This window comes from Nicotiana tabacum, chromosome 23, assembly GCF_000715075.1.
Source record: "Nicotiana tabacum cultivar K326 chromosome 23, ASM71507v2, whole genome shotgun sequence".
Lineage (NCBI taxonomy): Eukaryota > Viridiplantae > Streptophyta > Magnoliopsida > Solanales > Solanaceae > Nicotiana > Nicotiana tabacum.
In genome coordinates this window covers 120026408-120040436 of record NC_134102.1, presented here as the reverse complement: position 1 = coordinate 120040436, position 14029 = coordinate 120026408, and the positions used below count along the sequence as shown (strand labels likewise).

General features: G+C 34.1%; 1 protein-coding gene across 1 annotated transcript; it reads left to right on the top strand.

Annotated features, from left to right (window-relative positions):
• Nucleotides 1-5535: 5535 nt before the first annotated feature.
• LOC107831798 (GATA transcription factor 26) lies at nucleotides 5536-12509 on the top strand. Its single transcript, XM_016659594.2, has 8 exons — nucleotides 5536-6052; nucleotides 7970-8338; nucleotides 8847-9264; nucleotides 9552-9624; nucleotides 10019-10122; nucleotides 10393-10576; nucleotides 10684-10804; nucleotides 11918-12509. Exons 1-8 carry the CDS (start codon nucleotides 6013-6015, stop codon nucleotides 12205-12207), a joined length of 1599 nt encoding a protein of 532 aa, XP_016515080.1. The 5' UTR covers nucleotides 5536-6012; the 3' UTR covers nucleotides 12208-12509.
• The last annotated feature ends 1520 nt before the right edge of the window (nucleotides 12510-14029 follow it).

Below are 14029 nucleotides of genomic sequence, written 5' to 3'. Positions count from 1 at the left end.
TGGGCACTCTAACCAACTAAGCTATGAGAGCTTGTTGCTCTCTTGTTTCAGTTCAAAATAATTAATCACTTGTTTCATGGTTTTGCTATAAAATTTAAATATAACTACAAATGGTAAATTTGCTGAAAGTATAGCTACAAATGCTTTCTACTCCATCGGGGTATCGATAAGGTCTGCGTACACACTACCCTCTCTAGGCCCGATACATGTGAAATTTTATTGAGTTATTTTTGTCGCTGTACAGTCAGGGTTGGGCATATTTCGGTCCGAACCGAAGAAACCGGCCTAACTGAAAATATTTTTATTTCGGTTTTCAGTTATTCGATTTTTTTGGTCGGTTTCAGTTTAAAATTTTAAAATTTCAATTTTTTGGTTCGGTTTTCGGTTATTAATTTATTTGGTTTGGTTAACCGAAAAACCGAATTATTAGCATATAGATTCTTTAAGTTATATATAGGCTAAGCCCATAGGTAATAATATAGGGGAATTTACATCTATACCCAGTTTTTGGGTTATTTTTTAACCTATACCCGCTTTGCAAAAAAAATTGCAAGCGTACCCACTTTTCGGGTAACTTTAGACATACGGGCCTGAAGTAGCAAAAATTTATGTCTTAAGTTTGAACTTCAGAATATTTTGCCTGAAGTGTAGTCTTATCAAAGCAAAACTTCAGATATTTTTGCCTGAAATTTAGCCTGACTTGCAAAGGCAATCACGCAAACTTCAGTTCATAGTGTAATGGAAAACTTCAGTTCAATAATTACTGAGCTTCAGCAATTTTGGCTGAAATTTTTGTTTTGTAATTGCTGAACTTCAGCATTCTAGGAGCTGATGTTTGTTTAGTATCTGCTGAACTTCAACATTTTAGGAGTTGAAGTTTGTTTAGTATTTGCTGAACTTCAGCTCCTAGAGGATGCACTTCAGTTCAATAATTGCTGAATTTCAGCAATTTGCCTGAAATTTTTGTTTTGTAATTGCTGAACTTCAGCATTCTAGGAGCTGAAGTTTGTTTAGTATATGCTGAACTTCAGCATTTTAGGAGCTGAAATTTATTTAGTATTTGCTGAACTTCAGCTCCTAGAGTATGCACTTCAGTTCAATAATTGCTGAACTTCAGCAATTTTGGCTGAAGTTTTTGTTTTGTAATTGCTGAACTTCAGCATTCTAAGAGTTGAAGTTTGTTTAGTATCTGCTGAACTTTAGCATTTTAGGAGTTGAAATTTGTTTAGTATTTGTTGAACTTCAGCTTCTAGAGGATGCACTTCAGTGCTTGGGTCCTTTTGGGTAATATTCTAAGCAGTCAACTTGAACTTCCCGTCGTCCATCTTCATACCATGAGGAAGGTATCAGTGGGTTCATCAAAACTTTGCCATAATGGCTTCCCTGGCAAATCATCAATTAAACCAAGTTTTCTGAATCCAAGAGCTTCGCTTTATGTGAATAAGATACACTTGTGCCTACTTGTGTTCAGAAATATGAGTTCCTTGAAGTTGTTTAATATCACCCGAAGAAGAAGAAGAAGAAGGAGGAGGAGAAGAAGAAGAAAACGAAGGAGGAGAAGGAGGAGGAGAAAGAGGCCTGAAGTTGTTTAAAAAGTGGGTACAAGTTAAAATTTTTTTAAAAAGTGGGTATAGGTTAAATGGGGGCGACCAAATAGAGTGCCCCATGTAATTTTTACAATAATATAGGCCTAATTTTGAAGTCCATCAAAGACCCAATCCAAACTTACCATTTTATTCTAACTTACCAAAATTTTGAAAGAAAACCAACAAATTCGTCAGTCTAATTATTACATAGAGAGAGCCCAATATGATAATGTTCAAATCGAAAACCGATTAGAAATATATCGAACCGAAATTAGAAAATCAAACTGAACCGAACTTATTTTAGTTCGATTTCGATTACTACTTTTACAAAACCGAAAATCAAATAACCGAATCGAATTTTTTCAAACCAAACCGAACCGACCGAACGCCCACCCTATGTATAGTTTCGAATGATAAAATGTCACGTAATTTTCTCTTTAAAAAAAGGTGGGAAAGAAGCATAAGACGACTAAGAAGTAGTTCGTGAAAAGGACACCACCTCTAAGATTTGCTTTTGGGCCCCTGCATTAATTTCCAATGTACATATTTACCTTCTTTATTTTTGGCCAAAAGAATTCTTGAATTTCTAGACAGTTGTTGGCATTATTGCTCAGTGGTTATCAACATTATTGAAATGAAGAAGCTTTCCTTCTGATTTATAAAATTATTCCAAAATAGTCTCTATAATACAACCAAGCCTATATTTGTTTTTTTTTAAAACTTGTCTAATTAATCCACTAATTTTATAATTTTTTACCAGTAATTTGAATTCATTTATAACTTCAATGTGTGAGTACGAATGCAACGTTACTTTCCAAAATAGACCGGATTGAATAGAAAGTAAAACTATATACGTTTTGATTCCCATACATAAATTTAATCTAGAAGCAAACTCTTATAGTGAAATTATATTTTCGCTTTGGGTAGGCCTAAAGGGAAAGATATAGATATATTGATAGCTCTATATTGATTTTATAGCTACAACATATATAAGTCATATTTTTTTGGTGAAAAAATGTGATTACTATCTTTGGAAGCTAATATATACCTAATATGAATGATGAAAATAACTTACATATGATAAGAAAGTAAAACAAAGATACGTTAATTAATCATGATTAAATGAGAAAAATGTACGTTTAAACATATATTATGAATTTATTGATTAGTGAAACACCTTATGGCGATAAATTTTTACTGATATGTACTAAAATTTCTTCGATAAAAAAGTGGACCAGTTGGCTAGATTCATCAAATGTTATGTAATGGACGGTTGTGATGAAAGGAGTAAGTAGCCAAAGCATGTGATGGATAAAAAAGCACAAAATTAAATAGTTCACCTGCCAAGACTTTTAGTTCTATTGACTAAATTTTATTATATATTTTTTAATTTCTACCCTTCCCAAAATAAAAAGAAAAAAGGTATAAAATCATGAATACGTGAAACCCAACTCAAAGGTAATGTGTTAGCCGACCAAGTTGGACACCTTTTTTTCCATATTGTTCTGCTCCCCAAATCTTTCATTTTCTTAGAGTCCTTTTTTCTTTTTCTTTAATTTTGAAGAGGAGAAAGGAGAAAAGGTTACAACTATTGGTGAGAGTTGCACATGCATTATTTAGATGTAAAGTGAAATTACAATTTTTCTATTTTTTTGCTTTTTTATATATATGATTTTTATTTTTCTAAGTTAAAAAGATAGCTCAATAAATAAAATGATAAAATATTCTGCATTCATGTAGGATCCCAAGAAAGGCTGCACCCAAAAAGTATGATATAAATAACATATTATAATGTAAGTATTAGTGATTGTTTTCATGGTTCGAATGCATAATAAATAACATAATTCCTTTTGACCAACTAAACGTGGAGGATAGAGATTTTGGGATGCGAAGATAGTGAGATTTTCATTTAAAGATTAGCTTTTGGTAGGGGCAGAGCATGTGTTTTCAAATCAATTGGTAAGTCCAATTAAGTGTGGTAAAAGGACTACTACTCACAAGTACAACGAGAGGAAGGTGAATTTGGTTGCCCCCATTGAATATATTCTCTAGTACATACTCCATCTCGACAATTTGTTTGACATAATTATAATTTTTAACAATTTAATTCTTTACTATAATGAGATGTTTTCTCTTTCAAATAGTTATTTAATCACTATTTAATAAAGCCATCAACAACTTATGTACTTCAAAAAAAATGAAGGATGTGACAGCTTATAGTATTTCTTAATTCTTAAGCATCAGAATAGAGTGGATATTTAACTTAATGTATCCAAATAATAGACATAATCAATTTTCATTTTTAGGTGTAGTTAAGAAAACTTAATTTTGAAATACATACTCTATATCATATTTTGTTTTAGCCGTCAGTTTTATTTATTCGAATGTAATTGAAACATGAAAATGGTAAAATTTATAAATTGGGGATTAGTAAATTTAACTACTTGAAACGCAAGAATTAAATTGGTTTCTAAGAGTATAATAATCTAATCTATTTAATTTTTTGAAGATTCAAAAATGTTAAAAATTACAAGATGAGAATTATTAATGTTAAAATTGGGTTAATTCCTAAAGAAAAAAAATATTCTGTTTTGTGCTGCGAGTCGTGCAACAATACTAGTGTTTTATAACTGGAGAATAATTGTGTTGCCAAATAATTTACTTCTTTCGTCCATTATTTAATTGGATATTGAGTTTAAATTATTAACTCAATAAATAGTTGAACAAAATATAAAATGATAATTGAAAAGTCAGATCGATAAAGAAAGCTTCACATTAAAATTTAAATTAAATATTTGAATTCTTAAAAGTTTAACAAAAATTGTATTACGATATGTTTTATATACAGACTTTCATCATCTAATCATCATTGATAATTAGTAAACATTCTTACCTTACTTTATTACTTAATAGTAACTATTAACATAATTTGGTTAAACACCGTGGTGTAACTTTATTTGAGGAATCAGAAATAGTGACAGCCATTTTGGGGGAAGAAAGCTGAGTTAAAAATGAGAACCCTAGTCAGTGCATACCATGTCATAGTGGGACCCTCAATGTAAAATCTTGGAATAGATCTACGGTCAGAAATGGGTCTCTAATGTCCAATGAGTGTGACACACATCGCACCAAATCAAGCTCCTTCAAAGAAGAATACCTACTATATTGTATTAAAATATAAATATTTCACTTATCCTATACCTGAATTTTTTAAATAAATATATTAGGCAGGAAAGAGAGAGAAAAAAGAAGGTTATGAAAAGGTTGAAACAAACTCTCTTTGTTTCTTTCTTCTCTTTTGTTGTTTTCTTGCCCTTGCTTTTTCATTCCATTTTAATTTATGATTATTATGTTAGTAATTTTTAAAGCCACAAGAAAACTAAATGCTACCTAAACTTGATTTTTTTCTAAAAGAATACGATGAAACGTAAAATCGATTATTGATCCAATTTGAGTACTTTTGTAGAATATACCTCAACAGAAAACTAAAAAATAACGACAGCAAGTGATCGAGTTCAGTTCATTTTTTCCTCAAGAAATGAGCAGTTGGTTGATCTTGCCTTTTCTATTTCATTAATTCATAATATTATGTCATTTTTAATCCATAACAAAATTAAATTCAATCTAAATTTGATCCCTTTTCTATAATAATTTCTAAAAATTTTCCCCTCAAGAAGTGAGCAATAGGTGGGGCAGGAAAATTTGCACATGTTAGGGAGTTATCATAAAAGTCTATAGTCAACAAGGACATTACTTAGCAATATGTAATTATTCATCAAACTCACAAAGTCCATTTTTAGAAAACAAAATAATTAATATAAAATTTTCAACAATAAAAGAATTACAACATCAAAAGTTAGTTCTATTTTTTTAAAAAAAAAAATTCAAAAACATTTACAAGGAAAGATCAAACATTTACTTCAAATACAAATTTACAACAACAAGAAGTCATACATACATTATAAAAACAACCCACCCACTCTTCCTTCCCTTCCCCATTTCACCTTCCTTTTCACAACCATTTATTAGATTCCTCTTTAATGGACTTTTCTTTTCTTCACTCTATTGTACATATTCTTAGCTGAAAAACAAGAAAACCCATCTCAAATCCTTTCATTACTTGTTCATAATCTTTTGCTGTTTTCAGTGGTTTTTTTCTGGGACTTAAAATTACAGACTTCTTTGAGTCTTGTTGGATTTTGTTTTTTTTTTCTGCATAATTTTCTGTGTTTATTGCAGAAAAAAAAGCTTTTATTCCAGTAACCATATATGTATTTGTTATAATCAAAACTTATAGATATACAATTATAAAAAAATTGTATATTTCTTTTTACCAATTTCTTAAGCAAGAAAAGAACTTTTCTTCTTTTTTACATTTTCAATTTTTGTAAAAATTAACTAAGGGAGAAAAAAAAATATTGGACAGATGGGAAAGCAAGGACCTTGCTATCACTGTGGTGTTACAAGTGAGTTAATGATTCTTGAATGTATTTAAAAAACAATTTAACCATAAAGTTCTTTAATTTTTGATAAAAATGGAGTCTTTTTTGGCTGTTACAAGTATAGAATTGTTCTTTGTTAGTCTATATGATGTTATTTGCTTAGATTAGTTGTTCAATTATGAAACTGGATACCCATATGGTGGTTTCTTCAAAAAGGGAAAAAATTTATCAGGACAATGAACAATAATAAGTAATATGTGCTGTTATTCATCTTATAAAATTTGGTTTTGAGTTTTCTTTATTGCGTTGTTTCCAAGATAGGCTGCAAATAAATTCTGGATTTCAATATGGGTTTGAGTTGGAATTTATTTCTGAAACTGGGATTCCTTTTGGTTTCCAATCTTGTCAATAGAGTCTTTCAGTAAGTGGGCAATTTAGAGCTCAATTTAATTCCATTGTTTTCCAATGCAATTGGGAGATGTTTTGATTGTGTTGAGTTATGTATTCTTAGCCTCCATTTGCTTCATTTAAAAATAAACTTTATGGGAAGAAATGCATTTTTTGGTTTGACTGATTTCTTGCTGAAAATGGCATTGATATGGTTCTCTAGGGAATGAATGCAGCAGAAAAATGAATAGAAAATGTTGGCTTGGTCTGTTTCTAAATACATGTACCTGATGTTTGTGCTGTTTTAGTAGCATGTTCTTAATGAATGCCTTGTATAGCAAAGGGTTGAGGTTTTCTCTCCGGATATTTCGTTATCTTAATGAACCAAGTTCGTTGTTTTCAACTTAATAAGGCCTTAGACTCTCCTGCTTCACTTGTACTCATTATCCATTTGTTTAAAACCTCCTAGTGTTTGCACTACAGTCAAAAGCAGCAAGATCCTCCGGGCATTTGATAATATCTTGTTGACCTTATTGTCTTTTGCTGGATATGTTACTCGCATTCATGCTGTAATAGTTCAAGGTGTCTAGAAAAGACTTGATACATCGGTAACTCTCTCAGAGGTTGATGCTACAGAAAATAATAATAGCTGACATTTGCATTCATTCCTGTCATCCACTGGTGTAACACATTTTGCTGCAAAAATGGTGATAAACTGGGTTGGATAATAATTTGAAACTTGGCTAGTCTGTATAGGAAGCACATTGTTCGAGGGAATGTAATGTCTCGAAGTACATAGTTTTAGATGTCTGTCACTGTCATATGCTACTGCTTTATTGCTAATCTGTCTAGTTTAGCTTCTCATTGTGCTGTTCTGACTCCAGCTTAGTTGTTGAATAGAAAGGTTCATTTTAGGTTTCCCCGACAGCTCCATAAGTTCTCTCCTAACACTGATTAACGAGTTACTCTCCTAACACTGGTTCACGAGTTATCTAGTTTGTCTCTTTATTCAGGTCCTCAAGTGTTTCTTGCTCGTGCAATTTAGGGAACAAAATTGGTTGTCTTCTTAGTTATTTCTTAGATTCTTAATTTGCTCTCTAATTCATGTCAATGTCTTGTTTCTTGCTCGATGAGGTCTTCTTCACAGGAATCAGTCTCCTAGTTATATAGGAAAGGTTTAGTTTCTTAATCAAGTTAAGTGCATTTGGAGGAGATGTTTGCTCTTTCAATTAGAGTCCTAACTCGAATATCTACCTATTACATCCTTCTTCTTTCTTGCCATGCTTAGGAATGCGGGAGCATTCTGCAGTGGATATACCATTACTTACCTTTTTCATTTATGCACCACTCTGTCCAATGGTCTTCATCTTCCCCGACACAAAAATGCTTGTTGAAATTTTGATTACATGCTTACAGTAATATTTTGTCGTGGGATGAGCAAGATGTTTCTATAATAACGTTCAATTCCAGATTGTCAGATTTCTTAGATGCCTCTCATTCTTCCCACATTATGTACTTGGAATACAGTCTTAAAATGGTGAATTCATGGTGCAGGCACCCCTCTTTGGCGTAATGGACCACCAGAAAAGCCAATTCTTTGCAATGCATGTGGATCTCGATGGAGAACAAAGGGGACACTTGCAAACTATACTCCTCTGCATGCAAGGGCTGAACCAGATGACTTCGAAGATTACAGGGTCTCAAGGTTCAAAAACTCGCCTGTGAAGAACAAGGAGGTGAAGGTGCTGAAACGAAAGAAAAATCATGATAATCCTGAAATTGGAATTCTTCCTGATTATAATCAGGGCTTCCACCGTAAGGTTTTAGATGAGGATACAAGCAACAGGTCAAGTTCTGGCTCTGCCGTGTCAAACTCTGAAAGCTGTGCACAATTCGGTAGTGCTGAAGCAAGTGATTTGACAGGTAGATTCTTTACCTATGCAGGCCTTGCAAACAGAAACATTAAGCTGCATTCTCTCTCACATAAACTGCCAACTCTTTTTACCTATAAAAACAAAACTGCCAAATCTCTTCTCCTCCTCCCAAAAGGTCTGTTTTCTGTTACTTTGAAAGCCATTCTGTTTGATAGAAGTTGATGACTTCTATCTCAAAATATAGATCTATACATGAATAAAACTTTTGATAGCTAGCAGAGAAATTATACAGGTGGTCATCGTTTGATTTTGCCTGCTCCTTTTGTTCTATTTCTATGATCAGTTATACCAGTATATTCTACTGCACCTTCTCCAGTGGTAAAGCTGTATTTTTTTCTTTCAATCAAACTCCTGAGCTCTAGAGTTTCTTGTGTTCTATCTTTGTATCTGATATCTTTTGTGAATCATCCTTCCTGCGTTTTTGTTTTAATAAAACCTTTTGCTGAATTCTCACTCATCGGGTAACTAATAGTTGCATGACCCCTTTATGCTTTCAGGTCCTACCCAATCAAATATATGGGAAGGGATGGTGCCTTCAAAGAAGAGAACCTGTGTGGGTCGTCCAAAGCAATCTTCAGTTGAAAAGCTTACCAAAGACCTGTATACCATCTTACATGAACAACAGTGTTCATACTGGTCTGGATCTTCTGAAGAGGATTTGCTTCTTGAAAGTGACAAGCCTATGGTCTCTGTTGAGATAGGACATGGAAGTGTGCTAATTCGACATCCAAGTTCTCTAGGTCGAGAAGAAGAATCAGAAGCCAGCTCTCTATCGGTTGACAACAAACACCACTCTTCGAATGAGGCTTATTCACAATTGATTACTCCATCTGTACATATTAATAAGGGTGTCAATTCATCAAACCTGGTAACTGAGAGAGCTAAGAAGCCTACTGGTCAAGACCAGATTAAAAGGTGCTTTCCTCATTGTAGCTGGATAGCATATAGCCACAAGAAAGGATATAAAATGTTAAAATGCATAACTGTTCTGCTATTGGTTGACGGGGTATGGTTACACAAATAGACTGATGTGGATCAGAAACTTATATTAACATGATATGGTCCACATTTTCCGTGCAGCTTCTCAATTATAGAATGCTCGCGGTGGTTTCAGTTCCATAATTGAATAGTCAGAGCTTCGATACTATTTTCTTTGTGATGGTGTCTAGTTTCCATCTTTCTGATTTCATCTTGAACTGCAGGAGCAAGGATCAGCTTGAAAATTTGCAGATTCTTGGACATCATAATTCGCCACTATGCTACATAGACCTTAAGGTATCCTGCTATCTCTTAGATTTCATACAAATAACAACCATAGCATGCTTCCTACAGCGTCCACTTGTCTTTACAGATGGAACATTTTTCTATTCCACACTATTTTTCTACATCTCTGGCTCCGGAGTTGGGGATTCTTTTTGTAGATTTACATTTATCTTCTACTTTTGATTATCAATATGCATTACCTTTGACTTTAAAATGCTTATATCATGGTATTTTGCATGGAAATGCTTCCTCTATAATGGTAAATAACCATTTTCGAGCTTGTTTTTTTTACCATGTGTTTAGTTGTTAATTGTTACTTTAAGAATCTAAGCATGGCTCTGCAGTTTACTCTTTCCCAGATAAGCAATACACAAATAAATGTGATTTTGGACAATGCTTGATGCAGGATGTACTTAATTATGAAGAATTCATAACGCATCTGTCAAGTGATGAACAACAGCAACTACTAAAGTACTTACCTCCTGTTGATTCTTTTTCACCTCCCGAGAGGTTTGTACAATCTCTTTCTATTTAGGATCTTACGAGAACATTTGACTTAAAAACAATTCAGAAAAGTTGAGGAATGAACTTATCTTTTGAGTGAGAGGCTTATTACCGGAGCTTACGTTTTTAATTCACTCTCTCAATTGTGCTAGTTGGGCATTAGAAAAATAATTGATGGCTATGTTGAACTTGAACCATAACCTACTTACTGATGGTTGATAGAATGAATGCATTGTCCAGCTCTGATCTTATTCCCATTTTTAATTCTCTCTGCAGTCTCAGGAGCATGTTTGAGAGTTCTCAATTTGAGGAGAATTTGTCTTCCTTCCAGAAACTTCTTGCAGAAGGTGTCTTTGATAACTCGTTATCTGGGGTGACAATAGAAGATTGTAGAACGTTGAAGAGGTTTACTTTGTGCTATTTAATGAAGTCAAAGTGGGTGGAACAATATCTTCTTAAGGTACGATCTTGCTTATGATTTGTGATATGAAAATTCAGTGAGTAATCCACTCCTTATATGTTACATTTGCTAAACAGAAGTTTAAAGCTAATCTGCTTTTATGTTAGGACATGAAATGTAAAAATAGTAGCAGTACTTCTGAAGTTGCAGGAGGGCCCAGTGTTATTGGCACAGGTCATTCAGGGAACATGAAGAGACCACACGATGGGCAACGTCCAAGATATTCAGGTTCTTTGCATCTCTCTTTTATTATTTCCTTTATGACAAATCCTCGTGTGGTAGACTTGCTTCTGTTTATAACAAAAATTTACCTTAAAATACTTTCTTCTTCTGTTCCTGAGAGAGTAGTAAACATTTACTTCTCGGGTTTTTATCTTCATGAAAAAGCTAGAGTAGGCGGTCACGTGGTAATATGTAGAAGTTGTAGAAACTGCGGAAGGAGGATCAGAGAATCTTGAGCATGGTAGGTATCTTGGCATTCATTAGTGTCTGGCTTTGATGCACTGAGTTGACTGATTTCTCCAACTATTTTATTGTACACGTCTTTTGTTATCTAGCTGGTAACAGGATATGTTCATGTACAATGGCCTATTATCTTCCAAATATGATTTCTCAGGAAGCCTGGTTCGTGCATTGTGACGATTAGGAGGAAATGCACTAATCAAAAATGAAATCAGTCCATCTCAGCATCTCTTCCTATTTCTTCCCATTTCTTTTCTTCTTTTTGCTATTATATAGGGCTCTCCATCCTGGAAGATACCTTATATTAGTAGAAGGCAACTATTTGTGAAAGTCATAACTCGCTATGATTAGGTAAGCGTTACACAAGTTCAGTAGGAAAATCAGTGTTTGCCGGGCCACCTTACTCCATCCCTCCGTGCCACCATAAAGGGAAAAATATAATAAATGGTATGATAATGGATAAGTACAGTTTTTTAATTGTACATCATTTATATCAAGCATTTGTTCTATGTGATATCTTCTTCGACATTTCTGAAGCTAAACTACGAGCAATTTTTCTTATGGAATGTACTTTTTATACCAATTCCCACCCAACCACTACTAATTTGGGATTGACGTATTGTTGATTGATTACAACAAAAACAACAACAAACCCAGTAAATTCCCACAAGTGGGGTCTGGGGAGGGTAGTGTGTACGCATGCAGCAGAGAGGCTACTTCCGGTTAGATCCTCAGCTAAAGAAAATACGAAACAAAGCGTATAGTTGATTGATTGTTTTCAAGAAACTAAAACTACTGTAGCTCCAATTTTGCATAGTGTGTGCTTCGAGTTGCTTTAATTCAGATGGAACTGAACTTATAAGTCGAATTTTGCTTCAGGGGCAAACACAACAATGAAGAGCCCCAAGAGGATGATGCTGAAAAGCAGTTATGAACAGAAGGAAATAGTAGAGAATGATAGCTCTTGCTTCAGTCCAAGAAGCCTATTTGCATTGCCTACAGAGAATTCCTTCCGTTTTGCAAATGAAAGTTCTGATCAGGACTTGCTGCTGGATGTGCCATCTAACAGCTCCTTCCCTCAGGCAGAACTCCTCCTACCAACAGCAAGTTTCGCAGCTCAAGCAAGCACTAGTAGTAGCTCCGTATACCCACAACTCCTCCGGCCATAGTAACACTATCACACTTAGCTTTCTGTCTGTAGGGTATTTACAAGGTTCTTGGGCCAAACCACATGACTATCTCTGCATGTTCCTTGTCAAATATATAAATGTCTCGCGAAGGGGTTTGGATGGTTGCCTTTTACCTTTTTCCCGGTAACCTAATATAAAATGAAATTTTGGATTTAGCGGATGGATATGTTTGTTTTTTTAAACCTTTTTTGTATAGGTTGTCAAGCATTGTACAATATAGCTGAAAATGCAGAGGTGGTGATGTCTAGATATTTTGTATGCACTAAAGTTTTAACCTCAAATTGAGACCCCCTTCTGTCTGTTAGTTTTGCTGAATGAGTTTTTCTGTAGGATCGTCAAATGTCAAAAATAAAGGACTTTGTCCTTGTCTACCCTCCTACCAAACATTTCAAATCCTGATATGTCTGATTCATTGGCTTTAAGGCTGAATAATAGGGTTACCTTAAGAGAACGACACCACGAATTGTTTCTCTAGTATTGTAGTATTAGATGAAAATTTTGAATTTCGGCAGTCGGCACCAATAAGATTCCTCTAACTGAATTAGGCAATGTCAGATCTTATCTTTGAAGTTGCTTAAAATTTATGTTAATACCTAATCAGTCACCACCTAATTTCCATCCCATACAGGAAAAGTTACTCCCACCTTTTGGTTATCCTGGCGTAATGCAACATAGAAGACAACAATAACATACTCAGTGTAGTCCAACAAGTGGAGTTTAGGGAGGGTAGAGTGTATGTAGACCCTACCCCTACCTTTAAGAAAGCAAAGAGGTTGTTTTCGGTAGACCCTCGACTCAGGAAAGATAAAGGGAAGGGGCAATAACAAGCAAATCAATTGACAAACCAAAACGAAAATACAAAACTAACACTAGGTAATGCAACATAGAAGCAAACAACAATAATAATAATAATGCAGGGATGGGGAGGGGGGTTCAGTAAAAAATATTATCAAATCATAATGATTCAAGGCCAAATTTGACCAGGCTCATTTAAGACGGAGGTGTCTGGATCAGCCTGCACACACCTCAACTATTTCATCAAACACTCGTTACCCTCTTCCAGTAGGTATGGGAAACCCAGCCCACCAAGACTGACTATTTCACCGAACTCTTATCTTCTATCAACAAAGGTATGGGTTGGTAGCTCTGCCACTAAGGCTCGTCTACAATTTTTTTTGACTCCGTTAGGATTTGAACCTTGATCTTCCCTTGTTTTAATCTTATTCATTGACTGCTACGCCTGCACAATTGTCCTTACAAGTATGCAGTGTAGTTGTTTGAATAGCGCAAGTTTATGTTTGGAAGGCCGTAAACTACGAGGTTTTAAGTCTTCTTGGTCTTTTACAATGTTGAATTTAAGAGAATGTCTTTTTTAGATCTCTTATTTGTAAATGAAAGATCTCTTATGTGTAAAAGTAAATCTCCTATGTGTGAAAAAAAAGATAGGGTCATAAAACTAAAAACAAGTTTGTAAAAGGCCAAAAAACAAATTGACCCGTAAACTACAATGATGTAATTCTACAATATGATAATGGTACACGATGTTTTCTTTCGTAAAATAGGATTTTACTTAAAAGGAAGATTGAATAAAATTGAATTCAAACAAACATGGAGGTGCAAAAGTTAACACTTCTGTTAAAATCCATTTTCCTTTAGCAGTTTAGAGTTAAGATCACTGGTCCACCTCAACTTTACAAAAAGAAGCAAAGTAACACAATTTGCTAAACCATTTTGATAAGCAACGCCAGTTCTTCATAAAAGAAAGGAACAAGTTCTATAAGTATCTACTTCAAGGTTACCA